Below are 26440 nucleotides of genomic sequence, written 5' to 3' on the forward strand. Positions count from 1 at the left end.
AATTTCTGTCAGATTCGCTCTCATTTCTGTCCTTAGGGATTCTATATTCTCAGTAACCTTTTCGTTAATAGTTTTTTCAATTCTACTCATCATTTTGACCATCGTTACTCTGAATTCCATTTCTGATAATTTGGTTACATCCATATCCATTATTTCTGTGGCAGAGGCCACAGACTCACTGTCTTTTCTTTGCTGGGGGGCGGGGGGGCTTCTCCTTCTTGTCATTCTGATGAGGAGAGGTTGTGGGGTTGTTCAGAGCCCAAATTATTGACTGGGTCCCAGGCCGTGCCCCTTGTTTTATAGGGATCTTAGGGATGTGGGCTTCTTCTTTAAAGATTTTATTTATTTATGTGGCAGAGAGCCAACCAGCGAGAGAGGGAACACAAGCAGGGGAGTGGAGTGGGAGAGGAAGAAGCTGGCTCCCAGCGGAGGAGCCCGATGAGGGACTCCTTTCCGGAATGCCGGGATCACGCCCTAAGCCTAAGACAGGCGCTCAATGACTGCGCCACCCAGGCACCCCGGGTTGTGGGCTTCTTGATTTTTCAGCCTGCCTTCTGTGTTCTGGAGGAGGGGCCTGCCGCGCCGATACTCAGGCAACCCTGTTTGAGTAGAGTCTCCGTGTCCCTTGCGAGGGGGGATGGGGATGGGCACGCTGTGAGCTGGTATTTCCAGGCTTTCGTTCTCTGGCGGCTTTCCCTGGCGGTTTGCTGTGCCTCTTCTTCTTCTTCTTTTTTTTTTTTTTTAAAGATTTTATTTATTTATTCAACAGAGATAGAGACAGCCAGCGAGAGAGGGAACACAAGCAGGGGGAGTGGGAGAGGAAGAAGCAGGCTCCTAGCGGAGGAGCCTGATGTGGGGCTCGATCCCATAACGCCGGGATCACGCCCTGAGCCAAAGGCAGACGCTTAACCGCTGTGCCACCCAGGCGCCCCTGCTGTGCCTCTTCTGAGAGTCAGAGCAGCAGCGGCTGAATTTCAGCCTCTGTCACAGAACAGAGGGATTGTGGCCCATTCTCTACTAATGTTCTGGCCACTTTAACTCCGTTACTGTTGGTGCTGCTCAACCCTGCAGCATACTGGGATGTGCGCCCCACACCCGGCGTCCCAGTCCTCACTTCCAGGGCCGGCGCATCTCTGTCCTTTGTGTTTCTAACACCGCCAGCCACCAGCCGTCCCCACGCGCTCCGGGAGCTCCCAGTCTCCGTCTGGATCCAGTGAGCACACCGGGATTCCGGAGTTCCGCGAGATGCCTGGTGGTGTGCGCTCCCGGCTCACAGTCTCAGTCTGCTCTCTCGTGGGTGCCGTCTGTGAGCCCCGCCTGCTCCCCCGTGCAGGTGGCTACCTCTTCCCGGCGCCCGAACGCGGCGGCTCCCTCCCCCTTCCGTTTATCTTCCGATATCTGTGCACAGTTTCACGGCTCCCTGCTTCGTACCTCAATACTCAGCGCTGGAGATGTTCATTTGTAGAGATCCAGATGCATCTTCCTGCGTCTCAGGCTGGTTCCGTGGTTGTTTAGGCTGGTCTGGTACCTATCCAGCTCGACTCAGGGGACCGGCTGAAAAAGGGGTCCCCTACTCCTCCACCATCTTAACTCCTTCTCTGAAATAAGCATTTTTAAATTGATTTTGAGGGATACCACATGAGAAAAGAGGGTCATGTAATTTGGAAAACACATAATATTATTAATTACTCATCCCTAGGATTCACCATACATAACATCATAATAAAGGCTTGGAAGAGTCTTATTTAACTTTGTTTAATCCAGTATTTTCCAAACATATTTGGCTATGAAATTCTTTTAAAAATGATATCTCGTTAACCACTTTTCCACAAGAAACAGTTTGGAAAACACTGGCTTAAACGAAAGGACTATGTGATGTCCCAGGGGGATTATTCAGTATTTGGATAGATGGGGGAAGGGGAAGAATTCTAAATATTAGAATTTACTAATGAAGGGAGGGTTGGGACTGGATGGAGGTCAAATCAGTTACCTTAACTTCTAAAATTAAAACCCAGCTGTCTTCTGTTAAAACTATATACAATCACATGAGAAATAGATTACAAAACACATTCACAGTCTCTCTTTCTTGGTTTGTCTCTATCTCTAACTTCATCCTCATAACACCTCTTTGAGGTAAGCAGGGCAAAGATTTTCATCTCCGTTTTGCCAGTGAAGAAACTAAACCTGAGAAAGGTAAAATGACATACCCAGGATCACACACGTAGTAAATGGTAGAGCATTAATGTAAAACCAGATCTGATGACTTGTAGTGTTTCCACAATATCACCTCACATGACTCATATCGTATTAGTACCCCTATGTATATAGTTTTTCATTGAGTGGAAACCACAGTTGGGAAGGGAGATAGTTTTTTAGCACAGGACTGGTGAGGTGACTCGTGGTTGATGGTCAGATTTCCAAAATGCTAAACGGTAAACAGAATTAGTAAATAAACCAGAAGCAGTCATTTACCAGAATGTTGAGATTTTTCAGAAAGTTTGTTAAATCATCTAAGATAATGCTGAAAGTTTTATAGAGAGATTTTTTATTTTCTAGATTAGTGGTTCAAATGTTACATTATGCTATTCGGCTATTTTTTTAACAGCTTTATTAGGATATAATTCACATGACATACAGTTCACCCATCTAAAGTGTACAGTTCAGTGATTTTCAATGTATTTAGAGTTATTAATTCATCACCACTATCAAATTTGAGGACATTTCATCACCCCCAAAAAGAAAACTTATGCTCTTTGGGAAATACTCAATATTTCCCATCAACCTCCCAGCCCTAGGCAACTACTAGTTTACTTTCTCTGTATGGATTTGCCTATTCTGGACATTTTGTACAAATAGAATCATATATGACTCATTGTAACTAGCTCCTTTTACTTAGCATAATGTTTTCAGGACTGATCCATGTCCTAGAATGTATTCAGTACTTTTTATTGTTGAATAATAATCCATGTTTATGTGTATATTACATTTTATTTATCCATTCATCAGTTGATAGACATCTGGTTTGTTTCCACTTTCCGGCTATTATAAATAATGTTGCTATGAACATTTGTTTACAGATTTTGTCTGGACATACGTTTTCAATTATTTTGGGTAGTAGTGATTCATGCTAATTGGTCATATGATAGTAGACCATATAGTAGTGGGTCATATGGGAACTCTAGCTTGTTAGCCTTTTGAGGAAGACTGCTGTCCAAAATGACTGCACCATTTTATATTCCCATCAGCAATGTATAAGGGTCTTAATTTCTCCACATCCTCATCAACTCTTGTTTTTTGTTACTGTTTTGAGAGCCATTTTAGTGAATGTGAAGTGGTTTATCATTGTGGTTTTGATTCACATTTCTCTGGGGACTAATGATGTTGACCATCTTTTCATGTGCTTATCAGCCATTTGTATATATTCTTTGGAGAACTGTTTATTCAGAACTTTTGCTCATTTTTTAATTGGGTTGTTTTTATTACTGAGTTGTAGCAGTTTTGTTTTTTTTTTAAGATTTTTTATTTATTTAGAGAAACTGTGAGCAGGGGGAGGGGCAGAGGGAGAGAGAGAATCTGAACCAGACTCTGCTGAGTGGGCAGCCCAATGTGGGGCTCGATCTCAGAACCCTGAGATCATGACCTGAGCTGAAATTAAGAGTTAGATGCTTAACTGGCCAAGCCACCCAGGTGCCTGAGTTGTAGGAGTTCTTTATATATTCTAGCCATGAGTCCTTATCAGATAAGAAATTTGCAAATGTTTCCTCCCATTCTGTGGGTTGTCTGTTTACTTTTTTGATAATTCCTTTGAAGCACAAAAGTTTTCAGTTTTGATGGAGTCCAACTTACCTATTTTGTTGTTTGTACTTTTGGTGTCACATCTAAGAAACCGTTGCCTAATCCGAAGGTCATGAAAATTTATGCCTGTGCTTTCTTCTAAGAGTCTTACAGCTTTAGCTCTTACATTTAGGTCTTTGATCCATTTTGAGTCAATTTTTGTATATGATATAAGGTAGGGGTCCAACTTGTTTCTTGATACAGCTATCCAATTGCCTCAGCACCATTTGTTGAAAAGAATTTGATTACTTTGTGTGTGTGTGTGTGTGTGTGTGTGTATTTGTGTGTGTAATATCTATTTTACTTAATTGCAGTGTAGTTAACGTACAGTGTTGTATTAGTTTCAGGTGTACAATATAGTGATTCAACAATTCTGTATATTTCTTAGTGTTCATCAGGATAAGTGTGCTCTTAATCCCCTTCACCTATTTCACCCATTCCCCCACCCACCTGCCCTCTAGTAACCTGCTGTTTGTTCTCTATAGTTAGGAGTCTGTTTTTTGGTTTGTCTTTTCTTTTTTCCCTTTGTCCATCTGTTTTATTTCTTAAATTCCACATATGAGTGAAATCATATGGTATTTGTCTTTCTTGACTGGCTTAATTCACTTAGCATTATACTTGGTAGATCCATCCATGTTGTTGCAAATGGCAAGATTTTGTTCTTTTTTATGGCTGAATAATATTCCATTACATATATGTGTGCGTGTGCATGTGTGTGTGTAGTACACACCACATCTTTATCCAGTCATCTATCAATGGACACTTAGGCTGCTAATTTGGCTTTTGTAAAAAAATGCTGCAATAAACATAGGGGTTCATATATCCTTTTGAATTAGTTTTTTTGTATTCCTTGGATAAATACTCAGTAGTGTGATCTCTGGATCATAGGTAGTTCCATTTTTAATTTTTTGAGGAATCTCCATACTGTCTTCCACAGTGGCTGCACCAGTTTGCATTCCTACCAGCAGTACATAAGGGGTCCTTTTTCTCCACATAATCACCAACAGTTGTTGTTTCTTCTGTTTTTGATCTTAGCCATTCTGACAGGTGTGAGGTGATATCTCATTGTGGTGGTGTTTTTTTTTCTGTTTTCTCATTGTGGTTTCGATTTCCTTCTCCCTGATAATGAGTGATGTTGAGTATCTTTTCATGTGTCTGTTGGTCATCTGTATATCTTCTTTGGAGAAATATCTATTCGTGTCTTCTGCCCATTTTCTTTTTAAAGATTTTATTTGAGAGACAGTTGTGTGTGTGAGTGGGGGCAGGAGCAGAGGAAGAGGGACAAGCAGACTCCAAACTGAGCATGGAGCCTGACACTGGGCCCCGTCCCACAATCCTGAAACCATGACTTGAGCCGAAACCAAGAGTCAGACACGCAACTGATTGACCCACCCAGGCGCTCCGCTTCTTCTCATTTTAATTGGTATTGAGTTATATAAGTTCTTTACATATTTTGGATACTAACCCTTTATTGGATATGTCATTTGCAAATAATCTCCCATTCAGTAGGTTGTCTTTTTGTTTTGTTGGTTTCTTTTGCTGTGCAGAAGCTTTTTTATTTTGATGTAGTCACAGTTTATTTTTGCTTGTATTTCCCTTTCCTCAGGAGACATATCTTAAAAAAATGTTGCTATGGCTGATGTCAGACACATTACTGCCTGTGCTTTCTTCTAAGATTTTTATAGTTTCAGGTCTCACATTTAGGTCATTAATTCATTTTATTTTTGTGTATGGTTTAAGAAAGTGGCCTTTTCATGATCCCAGGGTTCTGGGATCAAGCCCCGCATCGGGCTCCTCTGCTGGAAGCCTGCTTCTTCCTCTCCCACTCCCCCTACTTGTGTTCCCTCTCCCACTGGCTGTCTCTCTCTCTGTCAGATAAATAAATAAAATCTTTTTTAAAAAAGAAAGAAAGTGGCCTTTTGCATATAGCTATCCAGTTTTCCCAACACCGTTTGTTAAAGAGACTGTTTTTTTCCCATGGCATAATTTTTGCCCCCTTTGTCAAAGATTAATTGACCAAATAATTGTGGGTTTATTTCTGGGTTTTCTGTTCTGTTCCATTGATCTGTGTTTGTGTTTTTGTGGCAGTACCATACCATTTTGATTACTACAGCTTTGTAGTATAAGTTGAAGTTTGAAATTGTGATACCTCCAGGTTTTTTTTTTTTTTTCCTTTTTCAGATTGCTTTGGCTATTTGGGGTCCTTTGTGGTTCCATTCAAATTTTATGATTGTTTGTTCTAGTTCTGTGCAAAATGCTGTTGGTACTTTGATAGGGATTGCATTAAATCTGTAGATTTCTTTAGGTAGTATAGACATTTTAACAATATTTGTTCTGCAAATCCATGAGCATGGAATGTCTTTCCATTTCTTCATGTCATTTTCAATTTCTTTCATCTGCGTTTTATACTTTTCAGAGTACAGGTCTTTCACCTTTTTGGCTAAGTTTATTCCTAGGTATTATGTTTGGTGTAGTTGTAAATGGGGATTGTTGTCTTAATTTCTTTTTCTGCTACTTCATTATTAGTGTATAGAAATGCCAACAGCTTTCTGAAAATTGATTTTGTATCTTGCAGCCTTACTGAATTCATTTATCAGTTCTAGTTTGGTGGTGTCTTTAGGGTTTTCTACATACAGTATGATGTCATCTGCAGATAGTGAAAGTTTTACTTCTGCCTTACCAATTTGGATACCTTTTACTTCTTCTTCTTGTCTGATTACTGCAGCTAAGACTTCCAGTACTGAGTTGAATTAAAGTGGTGAGAGTGGACATCCTTGTTTTGTTCCTGACCTTAGCAGAAAAGCTGTCAGTTTTTCCCTGTTGAGAATGATGTTAGCTGTGGGTTTTTCATATAAGGCCTTTATTACATTGAGGTATGTTTCCTCTAGACCTACTTTGTAGAGGGTTTTTATCATGAATGTATGTTGTACTTTGTCAGATGCTTTTTCTGTTTCTGTCGAAATGGTCATGTGGTTTTTATCCTTTCTCTCATTGATGTGACACATCCCAGGATTAAATCTCAGTTTTAACAAGGCGCACGTGTCCTCCATAGGAAGTGCTGGCTAGCACTGGAACTGAGGCCCCGCAAAGCCTGTAGTCAGCTGACCAAAGTGTTGGCAGACTTGCACTGGTCTTCTCGGGGAGGGGCTCACAGCACTGGGACTGAGGCAGGCCTGGCTGGAGGGGTCAGGGCAGGGTCTAAGCAAGTTAGGTAGTGAGTGTACTGATTCCTCCAGGTGGCCATGTGTTTAATGCTGGGGGCTGGAGAGGGGAAATGGCCTTGCCAGCTCCTTTGTTCCTGGAGAAGCCTCCCAGTTTAATCTGTCCAAGACAGGCTCTACAATTAGAAAATAACTCTCCTTCCATTATGTCCCAAGCATTTTCTTTCTTTCTTTCTTTCTTTCTTTCTTTCTTTCTTTCTTTCTTTCTTTCTTTCTTTCTTTCTTTCTTTCTTAAGATTTATTTTAGAGTGAGTTTGCACAAGGGAAGGGGAGGAGGGAGACAGAGAATCTCAAGAAGACTCCCCACTGAGCATGGACCCTACATGCAGGGCTCAATCTCATGACCCTGAGATCATGACCTGAGCCAAAATCAAGAGTTGGCTGCTTAATGAACTGAGCCACCTAGGCGCCCCCTCCCCCATGCATTTTTCAAACTCCGGCTTCTATTGCTGTATCTCTCCAGGCTATTTGTTGTGCTGTGTGCTGAAAGTTGGGGACGTAGTTTTCACTTGCCTTCCAGGCTCTCCCAGAACTGAGCCTGCTGATAAGTTCCAGGCTTAATGTCCTGCTGGTTGTAGAAACTCATGAAATTCACGCCCTCTGGTTTTCAGAGCCAAATGCTATGGGGATTCATCTTCCCCATGTGGCTCCCCAGTGTAAAGGTCTGTTTCTCTCCCCCACTCTGCCCCGACGGTTCCCTCCTGCAATGGCCCCCCAAGTCTGTTTAGCTCCCTACTGCGCTTCTGCCCTTCCTGCCCTCTTCGATATGGCCTCTTCTCTACCTTTAGTTGTGGAGTTTCTTCTACCAGTCTTCTGGTCGTTTTCTGGGTTATTTACACTGATGTGAGTGTTATCTAGTATCCGTGGGACAAGGTGAGCTTAGCGTCCTTTTACTGTGTCATCTTCCTTTGATTATACTCTTATGTTCATAGAGGAGAATAAGAGTGCTTCAGGGTCATGGGATGGCAAGCATTAAGAAGGTTGCTGTTCTCTTTTATGTAACATTATAAATGACATCCAGATCAGGGGACAGATAGGACCATTTCCTCCATGCTGAACAATTACTCATTTTGTATTTACTTCCTTTTTGCAGTAGGTTTGAGCTCTCTGAAAATTAATTTGGTTTGATGCCTTTAAGATATACAAAGTTTTAAAATATCCTCTTACAAAGAGGGAGGATTCAGAAATAATTGTTATGAGCAGAGATAATGTGTTGATTCATAAGTTAGCAAAAAATACTTGGGTTTTGGTCCAAATTTTTAGAAGGCAAAAATATGTTTGGTGGCCTGTTTCAGCCCATTTTTAGCAAGAAATCTTATCCTACGTGATACTGTTTCTGTGGAACTCAAGGGTAGATTCTATTATATATGTCATTTTCTAACATGGTGATGGAAGAGTTGGCCAAGTAGTAAGATGGACACAAAAGAAACGTACAAAGTCAGATTCCTGCAGATTAGGGGACTGAGACCTGGACAAAGGATATATGTGTATATTAAGATGTTTTGGTTCCAGAAGTTTTAAAACTGATCAATAAAACTATGTAATGTCTGATTGTTTACTATGTATATTTGCTATTCTTATAGTTGGAAGGAAGCAGAGAATATATTTGATGCCTATGGATAAATCAGGGGTAGCTCTCCACATGGCTGAGGGAGGTGGCTGCTTGCTCCATGAGTAGGCCTCAAGAATGCAAGCCATACCAACTCTTCCTACCAGCAATCTGCTCTGCCCAAAAATTGCTATAGAAAAATATTTGTTTGAATTTTTAGGTTTTTTTTTCCCCCTATGTGTTCTTTTTTTAAATACAGATACTCCAGAGAAAGGATATCAATGACTGACTAGCAAGTAGGAGAAAGGTGTGGAGCCTGCTTTAAGATTCACTCTTTCCTTCTCCCTCTGTCCTCCCCTCCCTCTCTCCCTCTCTTTCAAAAAAAAAAAAGTATAGAGACTAAAATCCCATAATACTGTCACCCACAGATAGTCACTATTCACATTTAGTGTGTTTTCCTTGTCCCGTGCCTAACAGTGTTCATAATTGAGGTTAGTATACTTTCATTTACATATCTGTATTTTCTCATGTCATTAAAAGCCGTCAGCATTTCTTTTTTGTCAGCATAATTTTCACTGACTGTATATATTTAATAAAATGGGTATACAGTAAGTCAGTTGAGTCTTTTACTTGTTCCTACTGGGATTTAAAATTTCATAGTTGTGTTAGTAGTCCACTTTAGGGGGCTTCTTCCAGTGAGCCATGCAGTGGAGGTGCTGACTGAGATAGGCCTGCACCAGCATTTAAGTCAAGGAAGGAGGACCATACCTGAACCAGTTACATAGAAATTGTTCTTTCTTTCTCCCAGCCCTCAGTATACTGAAGGGAAAGAGAAGCCCAGAAAACTGGGGAGGGATGAGAAAGAATCAAATCGCTATTTAACCTTTCTTTCTCAGCAGGTTCTTTAGGCCTCAGGCCAGGCCTGTCCTGGGGGAAGGGAAAGAGCTTTAAAATAGATGTGATTGACATTTTAAACTGGATTAAACTGGCTTGAAGTGGACTTTTTTTGAATACTTGGAAATTATTGGAAAGCTAAAGAAACTGGTTAAGATATTCAGGGATAGGAAGGAGAAATTCTGGATGGCAAATAGCGATGATTGGAGAAAATAATTCCCCACCAAGTAATATTGGGAAATGTTTTTTGATTAACTTTAATGATGATATTAATGGAGGAGAGAGATTGGACATGAAATTTACTGCCTCTAAAAGTAGTTAGCCATGTGGATGAGGTATGTGAAAGTGTGATTCTCCAAGTGGTATAGATATGGATTCTCTGAACTCAAGGGAAAATGGATGATCTCCTTTCTTTTTTCTTAAATAACAAAAACAAAAACAAACTTTTGGTAGGGGGGATGAGGAGATGTCGATCAAAAGGGTACAAACTTTCAGTTATAAGTTGAGTAAGTCCTGGGGATGTAATGTACAACAAGATTATAATTAATCACTCTGTATTGTATACTTGAAATTTGCTAAGATCTTAGATGTTTTCACTATACACAAAAAATGGTAACTACATGAGGTGATAGATGTGTCAAATTAACTTGATTGTGGTAATGATTTCATAATGTATACATATATTAAGTCATTACATTGTACCCCTTTAAAAAAAAATCACATGGTATGACCTAAATATATATAATTTTTGTCAGTCATACCTCAGTAAAACAATGACTGTTTCCTCTTGATCGTAACACTAATATAGTCATATTGTAAAGAATTTTAAGAGTTCTGAAAAGTACAGGTAATAAACATCAGTGCAATCCATCACTCCATCCCAAACAGGAACAGCAGCCTTTGGGTATCTTCTTGCAGGCTTCCTTGTGCCTTCTTAAATTGCTTATTGCCTTTTCCTTTTTCCAAAGTTGAGATCTTACTCATAAAATTTTTGTGGCCTGCAGTTTAGGCTGCATAGGGAAGCAGAAATTGTAACACGAAAATATTCACTGATGAAGTGACCACTCAACATTTATGATTAAATGTAAAGCTTGAATTTATTCTCCTGTAAAGCCTGAATTTATTCACCCATTTAACCACTGTTTCTGTGTCTATGCCAAGGGCTATTATAATGCAGATGGATTGGGAAGTTATTTCTTGAAGTCAGGGAAGGATACTGCAGATCTGTATGCTCACTGACAAATCTGTCTAGGTTGGACCAGTTGAAAAACTGATGAAGAAATCAGTAGAGATGATAACAAGATAGGCACTTTATTTTTTTTTAAAGATTTTATGTATTTATTGGGGGGGGGCGTGGGAGAAGAGGGTCACAGGGAGCCTGATGCGGGACTCGATTCCAGGACCCCAGGATGTGATGTTCATTGTATGTCATTTTGTTGGAAAAATTAACCCCCCCCATAAAAACCCACTATTTTTATTCATTCTTTGATCCAATATTTAGTACACGGGTATAAATGTTGCCTAAATGTTGTTAAACTGCCGAGGTATGTTTTATCTTATATTTATAGGGTACTTTTTCAGTATACATTTCCTATCAAAATTTTCCCCACTATGAATATGAATGAATACTTATTATGAATGTGAATACTTAATAGCCTTCTACTAGTACTGTTTATTGGTGATAACAGGGAACACTGTACTTAATTTCTTCTTAATTCTCTAAACTGTTTATATCTGCTGTAATAAACACTGTAGTTCCCCTTATCTACGGTTTCACCTTCTGCAGTTTCAGTAACCCGAGATCAGCCTTGGTCTGGAAGCAGATGATCCTCTTTCTGACATGTCAGAAGGTCAATGGTAGCCTAATGCTGCTGCCTGTGTCACTCACCTCCTTTCATCTTATCACACAGGCATTTTTTTAAATAATATTTTTTATTATGTTAGTCACCATATTTATTATGTTAGTCATCCCTATTTTTTGATGTTAAGTTCCATGATTCATTACTTGCGTATAACACCCATTGCTCCATGCAATACGTGCCCTCCTTAATAGCCATCACCAGCCTATCCCATTCCCCCAACCCCCTCCCCTCTGAAGCCCTCAGTTTGTTTCCCAGAGTCCATAGTCTCTCATGCTTCATTTCCCCTTCTGTTTACCCCCCCTTTCTTCTTCCCTTTCTTCTCCTACCAATCTTCCTATTTCTTATGTTCCATAAATGAGTGAAACCATATGATAATTGTCTTTCTCTGCTTGACTTATTTCGCTTAGCATTATCTCCTCCAGTCCCGTCCATGTTGCAGCAAATATTGAGAAATCCTTCTTTTTGATGGCTAATATTCCATTGTATATATGGACCACATCTTCTTAATCCAGTCGTCTGTTGAAGGGCATCTCGGTTCCTTCCACGATTTAGCTATTGTGGACAATGCTGCTATGAACATTCGGGTGCATATGGCCCTTCTCTTCACTACGTCTGTATCTTTGGGGTAAATACCCAGTAGTGCAATAGCTGGCTCATAGGGTAGCTCAATTTTTAACTTTTTTTTTTTTAAGATTTTATTTATTTATTTGACAGAGAGAGAGAGACAGCCAGCGAGAGAGGGAACACAAGCAGGGGGAGTGGGAGAGGAAGAAGCAGGCTCCTAGCAGAGGAGCCCGATGTGGGGCTCGATCCCAGGACCCTGGGATCACGCCCTGAGCCGAAGGCAGACACTCAACGGCTGCACTACCCAGGCACCCCAGTTTTTAACTTTTTAAGGGACCTCCACACTGTTTTCCAGAGTGGTTCTACCAATTTGCATTCCCACCAACAGTGTAGGAGGGATCCCCTTTCTCCACATCCTCTCCAACATTTGTTGTTTCTTGCCTTGTCAATTCTTGCCATTCTAACTGCCATGAGGTGCTATCTCAATGTGGTTTCGATTTGAATTTCCCTGATGGCTAATGATTTTGAACATTTTTTCATGTGTCTGTTAGCCATTTGTATGTCTTCATTGGAAAAGTGTCTGTTCCTATCTTCTGCCCATTTTATGATTTATTTGTTTCTTGTGTATTGAGTTTGAGAAGTTCTTTGTAGATCTTGGATACCAGTCTTTTATCTGTAGTGTCATTGGCAAATATATTCTCCCATTCTGTGGGCTGCCTCTTAGTTTTTTTATTTTTTACTATTTCCTTGGCTGTGCAGAAGCATTTTATCTTGATGAAGTCCCACAAGTTCATTTTATCTTTTGTTTCTCTTGCCTTTGGAGATGTGTCATGAAAAAGGTTGCTTTGGCCGATGTCGTAGAGGTTGCTGCCTATGCTCTCCTCTAGAATTTTGATGGATTCCTGTCTCACATCGAGGTCTTTCATCCATTTGGAGTTTATTTTTGTGTATGGTGTGAGATAGTGGTCAAGTTTCATTCTCTTGCATGTAGCTGTCCAATTTTCCCAGCACCATTTATTGAAGAGACTATCTTTTTCCCACCGGATGTTTTTTCCTGCTTTATCAAAGATTAGTTGCCCAAAGAGCCGAGGGTCCATTTCTGGGTTCTCTATTCTGTTCCATTGGTCTATGTGTCTGTTTTTGTGCCAGTACCATGCTGTCTTTGTGATCACAGCTTTGTAGTACAGCTCGAAATCCGGCATTGTGATGCCCCCAGCTTTGTTTTTCCTTTTCAACAGTTCCTTGGAGATTCGGGGCCTTTTCTGTTTCCATACAAATTTAAGGACTGTTTGTTCCAGTTCTTTGAAAAATGTCTTTGGTATTTTGATCGGGATAGCATTGAAAGTGTAGATTGCTCTGGGTAGCATGGACATTTTAACTATGTTAATTCTTCCGATTCATGAGCATGGAATATTGATATTTGCTGTAGGCTTTTCATAGATGGTTTTTATGAGATTGAGGAATGTACCCTCTATCCCTACACTCTGAAGGGTTTTAATCAGGAAAAGATGCTGTATTTTGTCAAATGCTTTTTCTGCGTCTGTTGAGAGGATCATATGATTTTTGGCTTTTTCCTTGTTGATATAATCTATTACACTGATCGATTTGCGAATGTTGAACCACCTTGCATCCCAGGGATGAATCCCACTTGGTCATGATGGATAATCCTTTTAATGTACTGTTGGATTCTATTAGCCAGGATCTTGTTGAGGATTTTGGCATCCATATTCATTAGGGAAATCGGTCTGTAATTCTTCTTTTTGATGGGGTCTTTGCCTGGTTTGGGGATCAAGGTAATATTGGCCTCATAGAATGAGTTTGGTAGCTTTCCTTCTGTTTCTATTTTTTGAAATAGCTTTAGGAGAATAGGTATTATTTCTTCTTTGAATGTTTGGTAGAATTCCCCAGGAAAACCGTCCGGACCTGGCGTTTTGTTTTTTGGAAGGTTTTTAATCACTGTTTCAATCTCTTCATAATTAATGGGCCTGTTTAAAAAATCAATTTCTTCCTGTTTCAGTCTTGGTAGTTTATAGGTTTCCAGGAAGGCCTCCATCTCTTCCAGATTGCTTAATTTATTGGCATAAAGCTGTTGATAAAAGTTTCTAATAATCCTTCCTATTTCATTGGTGTTGGTTGTGACCTCTCCCTTTTCATTCATAATTTTATAATTTGGGTCCTTTCTCTATGCTTTTGGATAAGTCTTGCCAGTGGTTTGTCTATTTTATTAACTCTTTCAAAGAACCAGCTTCTAGTTGTGTTGATCTGCTCTACTGTGCTCCTGGTTTCTAATTCATTGATCTCTGCTCTAATCTTGATCAACTGCTTTCTCGTGCATGGATTAGACCTGTTCTTCTGTTGCTGTTCCAGCTTCTTGAGGTGAGAATATAAAAACTGCATTTTAGATTTTTCTGTTCTTTTGAGTGAGGCTTGGATGGCTATGTATTTCCCCCTTAGGACTGCCTTTGCAGTGTTCCATAGGTTTTGGACCATTGTGTTTTCATTCTCGTTGGTCTCCATAAATTGTTTAAAATGATTTTTGATTTCCTGGTTTATCGAATCATTCTTGAGCAGGATGGTTCTTAGTCTCCAAGTGTTTGAGTTTCTTCCAAACTTTTCCTTGTGGTTGAGTTCCAATTTCAAAGCATTGTGGTCTGAGAATATGCAGGGAATAATTTCAGTCCTTTGGTTTCAGATGAGACCTGTTTTGTGACCCAGAACATGGTCTGTTCTTGAGAATGTTCCATGGGCATTAGAATAGAATGAGTATTCTTTGGTTCTGGGATGTAGTGTTCTATATATAACTATGAGGTCCAACTCTTCGAGTATGGCATTCAAAGCTCTTGTTTCTTTGCTGATTTTCTGCTTAGGTGATATATCTGTCTATTTCAGATAGTGGAGTGTTGAGGTCCCCTACTATTAATGTATTTTTATCTATATGTCTCTTTATTCTGGTTAAGAGTTGGCTTGTGTATCTTGCTCCCCTGTTGGGGGCATATATATTTATAATTGTCATATCCACTTATTGGATACATCCTTTAAGAATAATATAGTGCCCTTCTGTATCTCTAACTATAGTCTTTAGTTTAAAATCCAGTCTGTCTGATATGAGAATTGCTACCCCAGCTTTCTTTTGAGGTCCATTGGCATGAAAGATGGTATTCCATCCCTTTACTTTCAGTCTGGATGTATCTTTAGGTTCAAAATGAGTCTCTTGTAGACAGCAAATGGATGGGTCATGTTTTTTTATCCAGTCTGCAACCCTGTGGTGTTTTATGGGAGCATTTAGGCCATTTACATTGAGAGTGATTATTGAGAGAGATGATTTTATGATGCCATGTTGCCTGTAAAGTCTTTGTTTCTATAAATTGTGACTTTCTGTTCTGTAGCACTCTTGGGGCCTTTTTACTTTTATAGAACCGCCCTTAATATCTCCTGTAGGGCTGGTTTCGTGGTTACGAAATCGGTCAGTGACTGGCGATTCTGGAAGGTCTTTATCTCTCCATCAATTCTGAATGACAGCCTTGCTGGATAAAGGATCCTTGGCTGCATGTTTTTCTCTGAAAGAGCTTTAAAAATGCCCCCCCAACCCTTTCTCTCATTCCAGGTCTGTGTAGACAGGTCTGACGTAATTCTGATACCTTTGCCTTGGTACGTGAGAAATTTCTTTGCCCTGGCCACTTTCAGTACTGTATCCTTGAATATCTAATATCTATCAAATATCTAATACTTGCAAAATGCACTATGACGTGACATGGCGTAGGTTTGTCGTGGTTGAGCTTGGGAGGGGACCTCTCTGCCTCTTGGACACGAATGCTTGTTTCCTTTGCTAGATTAGGGAAGTTTTCAGCTACAATTTGTTCAAATATCTCTTCTAGACCTCTGTTTTTCTCCACCCCCTCAGGGATGCTGATGATTCTGACATTGGAACATTTCACTGAGTCAGTAATCTCCCGTAACCTACATTCTTGAGATTGGATTTTTTTGAGCCAAGTTTCTGTCTTAGCTTTCTCTTCTAACCCATCCTCCAATTTGCCGATTCGTTCTTCTGCCCCATTCACCCTGGCCATCAGAGCATCTAGTTTTGACTGCATTTGATTCATAGTATTTTTAATTTTTGCCAGATTTGCTCTCATTTCCGCCCTTAGATTCTATATTCTCGTTAATATTTTTTTCAAGTCTACACATCATCTTGACCATTGTTACTCTGAACTCCATTTCTGATAATTTGGTTATATACATATCCATTAGTTTTGTGGCAGAGGCCACAAACTCATTGTCTTTTCTTTGCTGGAAGGGATTTCTCCTTGTCGTCATTCTGATGAGGAGAGTTTGCGGGGTTGCCCAGAGCCCAAATTATTGACCAGGACCCAGGCAGTGTGCACTTGTTTTATAGGGACCTTAGGGATGCGGGCTTCTTGATTTTTTTCAGCCTGCCTTCTGGGGGAGGGGCCTGCCACTCCGATACTCAGGCAACCCTGTTTGGGTAGAGTCTCCGTGTCCCTTGTGAGGGGGGATGGGGATGGGCACGCTGTGAGCCGGTGTTTCCAGGCTTTTGTTCTCTGGCAGCTTTCCCTGGCGGTTTGCTGTGCCTCTTCTGAGAGTCAGAGCAGCAGTAGCCGAATCCCAATCTTTGTCTCAGAACAGAGGGATTGCGGCCCATTCTCCACTTACGTTCTGGCCACTTTAACTCTGTTACTGTTGGTGCTGCTCAACCCTGCAGCGTCCCGGGATGTACGCCCCACACCCGGCGTCCCAGCCCTCACTTCCAGGGCCGGCGTGTCTCTGTCCTTTGTGTTTCTAACACCGCCAGCCGCCAGCTACCCCCGCGCGCTCCGGGGCTCCGTTTCAGTGTGGTTCGTGCACCCAGAGCTCCGGTTTTCAGACTGGTCGCACGCGTTTCCCGGCTCATGGTCTCAGTCTGCTCTCTCACGGGTGCCGGTCGGTCACAAGTCCGGCTGCTCCGCAGCGCAGGTGGCTACCGCTTCCCGGCACCCAAACGCGGCGGCTCCCTCCCCCTTCCGTTTATCTTCTGATATCTGTGTGAGGTTTCACGGCTCCCCGCTTCGTACCTCAATACTCAGCGCTGGAGATGTTCATTTGTAGAGATCCAGATGTATCTTCCTGCGTCTCCTGGTGTATGCAAAAAATCTTGGCTAATCTGCTTAAGTGGGTTTTTAATTGTATGCTTTTATTCCTTTAATTATCGTAGTTGTCGTATAAAAAATTAGCCTCTGGGATATTTGTACTATATTCCAATTCTCTAAAATCCATCTTTTTACCATGCACATGAATCACCTGGGGATCTTGTTAAAGTGCATGTTCTGATTTGATAGGCATGGTGGGGTTAAAATTCTGCATTTGAAAATTCTGCATTTGAAAGCTCACATGTGAAGCCAGTGCTGCCAGCGTTTGGACCACACTTTGAATTGTAGGGCTTTTGATAAGAGTTTTGGGAACAAAAGCCATTCAAAGCCTGTTGAAGCCATTTCTTGTTATGGTAACTTTATGACACATGCATAGTTTATTAGTAATACATATTTTTCCAACAGGGATATAGATGTTGAATTATAACTTATAGTGTGTGAGTTTTCTGTATTTTTTATGTTGGACATACTATCTACAGTGGTGGCATTTAGAAAGAATGAACATACCGATGACGACAATGATGATGTAATAACCGACAGGTATCGACTACTTATTAGGCCCAAAACACTGTGCTTTACAAAGATTGACTAAATTTTCCTATCCAAGTACTAAACAGGCCTGACTAAATTTTCTGAACAAAACCATGAAGTAGACATTGTTACCCCATTTAAAAATGAGGAGGCTTGGTAACAAGTTAAATGACTTGCCCATGGTCACACAGCCAGAGCGGGGACAGAACCAGGACATCAACACAAGTAGTCAGACTCTAGAGCTTATCGTTCTAATCTCTTTACTAGCCTGACGGTAGTCTGGAAGCTAGACTTCATATAATGGATTTCTAACTTCTCTCACAATTCCTATAAGATATATTTGAATTCTTTAGCTTCTTTCCCAAAAGACTTTTTAAAGATCATTTTTCTTTTGTTTTCTTTTCTTGTGGCTTTCCCAAGATACTAGTGATCTCTAAGTTTTTTAGTCTTCCTTTCTGCATATTTGTGTTTAGAAAAGATCTCAACTTTCATATTCTATTGATGTAATAATTTATGAAGAATGAGAAGTAGGCAGTACCCTGCCCTGAATGAAAGATAAAAGTGTTTTTAGTAATGTTGAGACTGTTTTCTTTGAAAGACCAGCCCTGGAAAACTTCAGATAATATAAGATTGTCACAGAAGAATGGTTGATTCTTTTGTGTGTTCTTAAAAATTGGGACTATTTTTGTCTTTATCTAAATGGCAATTATAATTTAGTGATTAGTCTGGAGACATACCTTCCACTTTAAGTTCTCCTGCCAGACCACCAAATGGTCTTAGAGAAGCCAATGAGCCCCTCTGCCTTGCTTTCTCAGTCTGTCAGATGATGACACTATATGCAGTACCTTTAACCCTTAGCATGTGAAGGAGAAATGAACACAGGGAAAAGTACAGAGGTGTTTGTCAAAATTTCTGACAATGAGAGAAAGCTGTTTAGAATTAGATCTGGTACCTCCCTTGCAGTTTCATTTGGAAATCAATAAACACAGAGCAGTTCATGATCCATAAGATTATAACTGGCTTATTACTCATCTCAAAGTAATAAGAGGCTATTTATTTTCATTATCCCTTTTTTTTTACAGTCCATCAATATTATGGAACTGACTTTACAGAAATATGGAAGTTATGAAAAATTTGAGCAGGCCACCGGTGGCAGCCTGCTATCTAAAACTCGAATCTGGAGTCATGTTCGGAAGTACATGATGAAAGAAGGCTGCCTGGGTGAGGTATGAATTGGGAGTGACACGAGATGCTGTTGGCATTTTAACTGCTCATGAAATTAGTCACCCAGAGATCTCACTAAAGTGAATTTTTGTGTTTAGTTTGGGTTTTTCTTTACTTACTACCCTTTCTGTATAGCTTATGGCATTATGGGAATTGTTTTATGAAAATTATTAATGAAGCAGTTTGCCTTAGTGGCCCCTTCTTAAGCCAGTTCAAAATGGCCAAGCAGTGAAGTGGACTCTGGCTTTTGTATACCTTCCTTTGCATCATTTTAACCAGGGGGGACTGTATTTGAGAGCACGGCAGTGGCACTGACTCCTCAGCACAGCCCTCTACTTTCCTTCAGTCTGGGAAAGGTTCTTGAGTTGACCATGCTTCACAGTGGAAGGGTCAAAAGTAATTATCATCTCCTCGGTATCTGGGAGATTCAAACTGGTACAAGCAAAATAAAAACATACTAACTTATGGGTCTGTTGTTTCCCGTGAAAGTTTCCTCTTCCCAGCCTTTACATTTTGTTTTATATATATATGTATTTTTTTTCCTCTTCTTAGATTGTAGTCCATCTCACTGAAGACCTGCTTTCCCGAGCTTCAATGACAGTGGTAAATGGGTGCCCAACACTGACCATTAATGTTTCCACTGCACGTGAGCACTGGCTGGAGGGAATGCTGAGGCATGAAATAGGTAGGGGTAGCCCTTCTCCATTCGTTCATTTGTAATATTAGAGATCAACTGCAAAGAAACATTCTTTTATAATGGGGTGTTTTTTTTTTCTTAGCAGTCTTTGGCAAAGATAATGAAAATGTTAGGTTTCACTTGAACTAAGACATTAATGTCTCACTTCAAATTAGATTTTTTAGGGTACCGTGTAGTTGTATTAAGCTTGGAAAGTCATTTAATACCTGGATTTCAGTTCCCCCACCTTTCTGAAACTGAGGGAAATGGAACTGAGTGCTTTCTGAGATTCTTTTCAAATATCATGTCTATGATTCTTCCCTTTGAGAAAATAAATGGTATAAAAGTTACACCTCTTCTAATGAGACATGTGGTCCTTCTGAAGGCAGAGTACCTCCTTCAAAAGATTTTAGGGTCAGGGCATTTTCTACTTCGTTTTGATTCATAGGTAAGATATCAATTTGGTTTTAGGACTGTAGGTGGAGTCTTTTGGATAAGAATTAAAATGAGAATGTCATTTCTTGTTTTTCACGCGCCTTTTTTTCTCCATAGGCACACATTATTTTCGAGGTATTAACAACCTTCAGCAGCCATGGAACAGTTGGACTGGCCGCAAAAAACATGAGCTAAAGCCAAACAATCCCACAGAGGAAGGACTGGCAAGTATTCACAGTGTCCTTTTTAGAAAAGACCCCTTTTTATGGAGGGCTGCCCTCCTCTACTACACTGTTTATCGAGCCAGCCAAATGTCTTTTTGCGAACTCTTCAAAGATATTGGAAAGTTCGTCAAGGACCCCAATACAAGATGGGATTATTGTGTACGAGCCAAGAGGGGATGGACTGATACTTCTAAACCAGGTGAGTGTCTCTTAATTTTTATTACATCCTTATCCACCAATCAGAGAAATCACTCACTAATGAACAATTAAACCTTTGTTACTTGAGGTCATTGCTAGTTTTCCCAAACCATATTTTGTTACCGTTTTTTTCAGATCTTGTTTTGAAAAATTTCAAACCTACAGAAATATGGAAATGATAGAAATAACACTTATAGTACCCATCCTCTAGGTCCACCAATTAACATTTTTGCCAGTTCTGCTTTTTCTGGCTCTGATTTTAAAAACAGCTTTACTGAGATCTAATTTACATGACCTACAGTTTGCCCATTAAAATGTATAGCTCAGCGGTTTTTAGAATATTCTTGGAGTTGTGCAGCTATCACCATTATCTAATTCCTAGAACATTTTCATAACCCCAAAAATGGTACCCATTAACGGTCATTCTCCATTCCTTCTTCCCCAAACTCCCAGTTCTAAGTAACCATTAATCTACTTTTAAAGGTTTACCTATTTTGGACATTTCATATAGATGGAATCAGATAATATGTAATCCTTCGTGTCTGGCTTCTTAGCATAATGTGTTTAAGGTTCATCCCTCTGGTAGCATGTATTAGTACTCAGTCCTTTTTATTGCTGAGTAATATTCTGTTGCATATAGAGGACATATTTCATTTTTCCACTCACCACTAATGGACATTTGAATTGTTTCCCCATGTTTTGGCTATTATAATGTTACTATGAACATTTGGGTACAAGTTTATATTTTTAATTCTCTTGGATATATACTTAGGAGTAGAATTGTTGGGTCATATGGTAACTTTCTGTATTAAGCCTTTGAGGAACTGCCAGACTGTTCTCCAAAGTGAATGTAACAGTTTATATTTCCAGTGGTAGTATATGGGGTTCTTATTTTTCCATATCCTCACCAACACTTACCAGTACTTGTGTTTTAATATCTTCCTAGTGGGTATCTCATTGTGTTTTGTTTTTCGTTAATTTTTAAATTTTTTAAAATTCCAGTATAATCAACACGGTGTTATATTAGTTTCAGGTGTACAATATAGTGATCAGTTCTGTACATTATTCAGTGCTCATCACGATAAGTGTACTCTTAATCCCCTTCACCTGTCTCACCCATCCCCTTACCCACCTCCCCTCTGGTAACCATCAGTTCTCTATTTAAGGGTCTGTTTTTTTTTCTGTTTTGTTTTTTTCTGTTTTGTTTCTCAGATTCCATATATGCGTGAAATCATGTGGTACTTGTCTTTCTCTGACTTATTTCACTTAGCATTATACCCTCTAGATCATCCATGTTGTTGCAAATGGCAAGAGTTCGTTCTTTATTATGGCTAATAATCCTGTGCGTGTGTATGAAAACACACATACATAAACACCACATCTTCTTTATCCATTCGTCTCTCAGTACACAGGTTGCCTCCATTGATTTGGCTATTATAAATAATGCTGCAGTAAACATAGGGATGCATGTATCTTTTCAAATTAGTGTTTTTGTGTTCTTTGGGTAGATACCCACTAGTGCAATTAGTGGATCTTACGGTAATTCTGATTTTTTAAAGAACCATCATACTGTCTTCCACAGCAGCTGTACACAGTTTTGCATCCCCACCAACAGTACACCAGGGTTCCTTTTTCCCACATCCTCACCTTGTGTTTTTGATTTTAGCCGTTTTGACAGGTGTGAGGTGATATCTCACTGTGGTTTTGATTTGCCTTTGCTTCATGATGAGTGATACTGAGTATCTTTTCATGTGTCTATTGGCCATCTGTATGTCTTTTTAAAAAATGTTTTATTTAAATTCAATTTAATTAGCATAGAGCATGCTGTATCTCAGTGGGGCTGTATGTTATGCTGTCTCTTTCAGGGCAAGGACTCCGTTTCCTCTTGCCCTCTGGCACTCCCAAAGCTAAGCTTGGTGATTTTTAAAGTTCTAGGTATTAAGCCCTACTGTGACTACAAGAACTCATAGGGATTTGTCTCTGCAGTGTGGGTCCCTTATGTTTGGGGTACATGGTGTGGGGTCTGCTCCTCTCCCTTCTCTGTGCTTGCAATGTCCTCTCCTGAGGATAGTCTCCTGGGTCAGTTTGGTTTCTGACCACATCTCTGCCCTTTCCAGTGCGGCCTCTTCTCTACACTTAGCTGTGGAGAGTCTGGTCTGCCAGTCTTTTGGTTGTTTTCTGGGTTATTTACACTGACGGGGGTATTAATAACTAGGTCTGTCTGTGGGACAAGGTGAGCTTAGGGTCCTCTTTCTCAGCCATGTTCCCTGTGAGTCCTGTCTCAGTGGGGTTTTGATTTGTGTTTCCTTGATGACTAATCAATCATGTTGACCATCTTTTTATTGACTTGTATGTTCTACTTACAAATCTCTGATTTACAAATATTTTCTCCATTCTGTGCATTTTTCACTTACTTGACAATATTCTGTGACTTTGAACTGTACACTTGATATTTTATTCCTGAATACTTGAGCGTGCATCTCCTAATAAAGACATTCTTCTAAAACAATATTATCATACTTAAAGTGAGCATTAATTCAGCAATATATCATATTTGGATTTCCCCAGCTGTTTCTTGATAGTTTTTCAAAAATTTAGATCCAGTCAGGGCCATGCATTGGTGGTTGTGCCTCTTTAATACAGAGCAGTGTTCGTCATTTTTGTTTTTCATGATACTTTTATTTAAAATCCAGGGTGTTGTGCTTATAGAATGGCACAATCTGGTTGTGTTTGGTTGTGTTTGATTGTTATCTCATGATTAAATTCTGGGTAAGCATGTTTGGCAAAAATACTAGATAAGTGATACTAGGTCCCACAGCAGGAGCCACCGAATGACCCTTACCATTTATCATTACAGATACTGACTTTGATCCTTGTTTCAGGTGGAGATTGCGAGCTCTTTCTTTTCTACATATTAAAAAGGAAAAAAGGAAAATGTATAAGTAATCTGTGAGCTGATACTGTGTGAATATCCTATTTCCCAACAGTGTTTCATCTCATGGTTTTAGCATCTGTCAGTGATCATTGCTTGTCAGTTTCACTGGAGATTTCTAGCACTTTTATTATTTGTCCAAAGAAAATAGAAGTAAGGAGTTACAGGTACAGTGCATATCAAACAGTTCTTGTTCTGAGTAAGTTTGCTACTCTAATAGAAAGTTTAAAAGTTTTTGGCATTTTTTTTTTTTAAACAATAAGTAGATTATAAGGCAGTACAAAAATGCTTTTGAGAAAAGATAGAAATTAGGAAATGTTCATTTAAAAGTCATTTTAACTTTAAGATTACATCAACTTTTCTTCTAAAAGTATTTAAAACTGTTTGAAGCTTGGAAATACCCCAGTCTGTGATGGTTATGTTACCAGCTCAGTCCACATTAAGAACTACCTGTGATGTAGTTGTACGAAAGTCTGGTATCTGAGAGTCAAGAAAAGCAGCAGAGAAGAGGAAGACATCTGTTCCCTGCCTTTCATGTATGCAAAAAGTGTGTCTGTCATTTCCCATCTCCTTTCAGATTAGCTTGTCTGTACTTTAGTGCTCTGTACCCAGGGGCACAGAGCTTTCAAACTGCCTGTCATGTTAGTCTAATTTTTTTCTTCACGGATTTATTTAGAGAGTACAAGTGAACGAGTGGTGGGGGAGGGGGAGAGGGAGAAAGAGAGACTTTCCAGCAGATTCCCCGCTGAGCACGAAGCCCAATGAGGGGCTCAATTCCACAACCGTGAGATCACGACCTGAGCCAACATCAAAAGCCGGATGTTCAACCGACTGAGCCACCCAGGTGCCCCCACATAGCTTTTTAAGAAAACTGTTTATTACTAAAAATGTGAAATTTGAAAAATTTCAAATGAAAAGTGATTAATATGATGTGCCCTCATTAAGCATCACTTAATCTTAATTATCAAACATTTCCTGCTGTGGGTCATCTATTCTTCTAAGTTCCTGCTTCCAATTCTAAACATCATGTTCTTTTATTCATAAGTACTTCAATATGTATGTAACTGATGAGGACAGTTTTATTCCTCCTAAAAAGTAGGAACAGCCCCTGAGATCTGAGCCTAGTTGAAAAAGTGCCCCACTTTTTTTCCATAATTCCCATTCTAAGCATATTTTAAAAACTAATTTCTTAATGTAGAACTTGATATATGATAGAATTTTAGTCCATTTTCTAATAGAGTAGAATTTTAGAAAATTTACACAGGTTGTGGTAGAAAATAAGTTTTCTTTGTAAGTGGAACACTTTAGGTCTCATGAGCTGTTCCTTTTCATGTCTTCATATTTTCTTCTGTTTTTAAACCTCCATATTAAAATCCAGTTCTAATTAATTCTTGTTTTCATATGGAGGAAGAGTATCAACATCACCTATAGCTGTTTTTAATGGGGTAAGGAGTAGTATTTTTAAAAACCAGGAGTTTCTGACATCCCATGTCTCCACTTTGCCCCCTGTGAGACTTACTGCTCTATAGCCATCCTCCCTGCTGCCCCAAGTGCCTCCGTGCACGTGGGAGTTAAGGTTATAATCAAATGGTGGGAGTGTGGGTGACGAAGTCCTGTATTTTAAATTATCAGTGTTTCTTTATAATTAGAAAAAAATGCTGTTTTAACTATGGGGAATGGGGAGAAAGAATTCTTAAATGGAAGCTACCAGTCTGCACATTAATCTGGTGCTACCCAAGACCTTGCCATTTTTATTTTTTTTCAGGACTGATGCCTACAGTAAAGGGAATGTGACATATCTAATTACTTAATTTTTTTTTAAATACCAGAAAATAAAAGCTATTGTATTCCTCCAGGCTGCTTCAGTAAAGACCAGGTATACTTGGATGGTATCCTGCAAATCCTCCGATACAGAGAGACCATTGACTTTCATCTACTGACTGCCCTGGGGAAGGTGAGTGAAACCAGTGGCATGTAGTCGTCTACAACACACCAGGTCATCGCTCCCTCAGGCTTGATTGAATCAATCTTATAAGATTAACAAAATTGTTTTTATATTATGTGTTTGAAGTTTCCTTTATGTGATAACTGGAGGGAAGAAATAATGGTGTCACAAAACCAAACAGCAAAATTTCTTTGAAGGGAACAGGAAATTTGGCAATGTATTATATGGTTTTATTTTTATATCCCTTTTTCTAAAGCCTTCTAAAGTAAGCTGCAAATATAACACTTCCCCCTTTAATCTGACATGACCATGTGATTTTCTTAAGAAATGTATCACTGATTCAATAGAATATCTAAAAAACAGTCTATATTTCTCAGGTTACCCCAAAGTGTCCTTTGTAGCTCTTTTTTGAGAGTCAGGATTCATGCCTTGCATTTGGTTATATTTAATCTCTCTTAATCTGTAGTAGTCCACTTTGTGCTGCCTCCCACCAAGTCTTTGTTTTTCCTGACAAGAGTCCAGGACAGTTTGAGATTTCCTAGAATCTGGATTATCATATTGTTTCCTTGTGATTAAATTCAGGTTAAACATTTTTACCAAGAATACTACATAAGTGACTTGTATATTTTATTTCATCACATTAGAAAGCACATATGTGATTTTGTCCCATTATCAGTGATGCTGTGTTTGATCACTTGGGTAAGTTAATCTGTGGGGTAACACCTAAGAATGTACTGTTCCTTAACAACCTTTCAAGGAATGGTTTTAACATCCAGCGATGGTCTTTGCCCATATCAGTTAACTACTCTAGCGGTAGCAAAATAGAGATCTTCAAATTTTGTTACATTTCACTGCCCTTTTTTTTGCAGTATTATGGACCTGTTTTTTTATTCACCCCTTCCAGTGGCTGCCCCTGTGTTTTTAAAAACATGTCACCCTGCTTTCTGGCAAAGTAAAATGTTCTGGGTCCATCTTATACCTTTTCTACCCAAATCTCAGATGAGATATTTCTCCAAGGCAGGCTTGATTCCTTTTAGTGAAAATGGTATTTAGAAAACAAGGTCTTAGTAATAGGTGTGCTCATCACTCCTGAAATGTTGATGCTTCTAGGCCTTTCCAGTGAGCAAATCATGTATTTGTTTTAAATCATAAGGGCATTCTAATTCAAATCAGATAGTGCAAGTTTCTTTTACACCTCCCTTCCCAT

The 26440-nt window shown here is 39.6% G+C and overlaps 1 protein-coding gene and 1 long non-coding RNA gene across 2 annotated transcripts in view; one reads left to right on the forward strand and one right to left on the reverse strand.

Annotated features, from left to right (window-relative positions):
• The window catches only part of KIAA0895 (KIAA0895 ortholog), a 57969-nt gene that overhangs the window by 25767 nt on the left and 5762 nt on the right, over positions 1-26440 (forward strand). The window contains exons 3-6 of the mRNA XM_040644103.1: positions 18682-18825; positions 19376-19508; positions 20052-20357; positions 25145-25242. Coding sequence (XP_040500037.1) covers positions 18682-18825; positions 19376-19508; positions 20052-20357; positions 25145-25242 — 681 coding nt within the window. The remainder of the gene's footprint in view (positions 1-18681; positions 18826-19375; positions 19509-20051; positions 20358-25144; positions 25243-26440) is intronic.
• The window catches only part of LOC103658984, a 41032-nt gene continuing 36636 nt past the window's right edge, over positions 22045-26440 (reverse strand). Inside the window, exon 5 of the long non-coding RNA XR_567372.2 lies at positions 22045-23263. This is a non-coding gene — a long non-coding RNA (uncharacterized LOC103658984). The remainder of the gene's footprint in view (positions 23264-26440) is intronic.

Source organism: Ursus maritimus, unplaced genomic scaffold (assembly GCF_017311325.1).
Source record: "Ursus maritimus isolate PB19 unplaced genomic scaffold, ASM1731132v1 scaffold_3, whole genome shotgun sequence".
NCBI classification, from domain to species: Eukaryota; Metazoa; Chordata; class Mammalia; order Carnivora; family Ursidae; genus Ursus; species Ursus maritimus.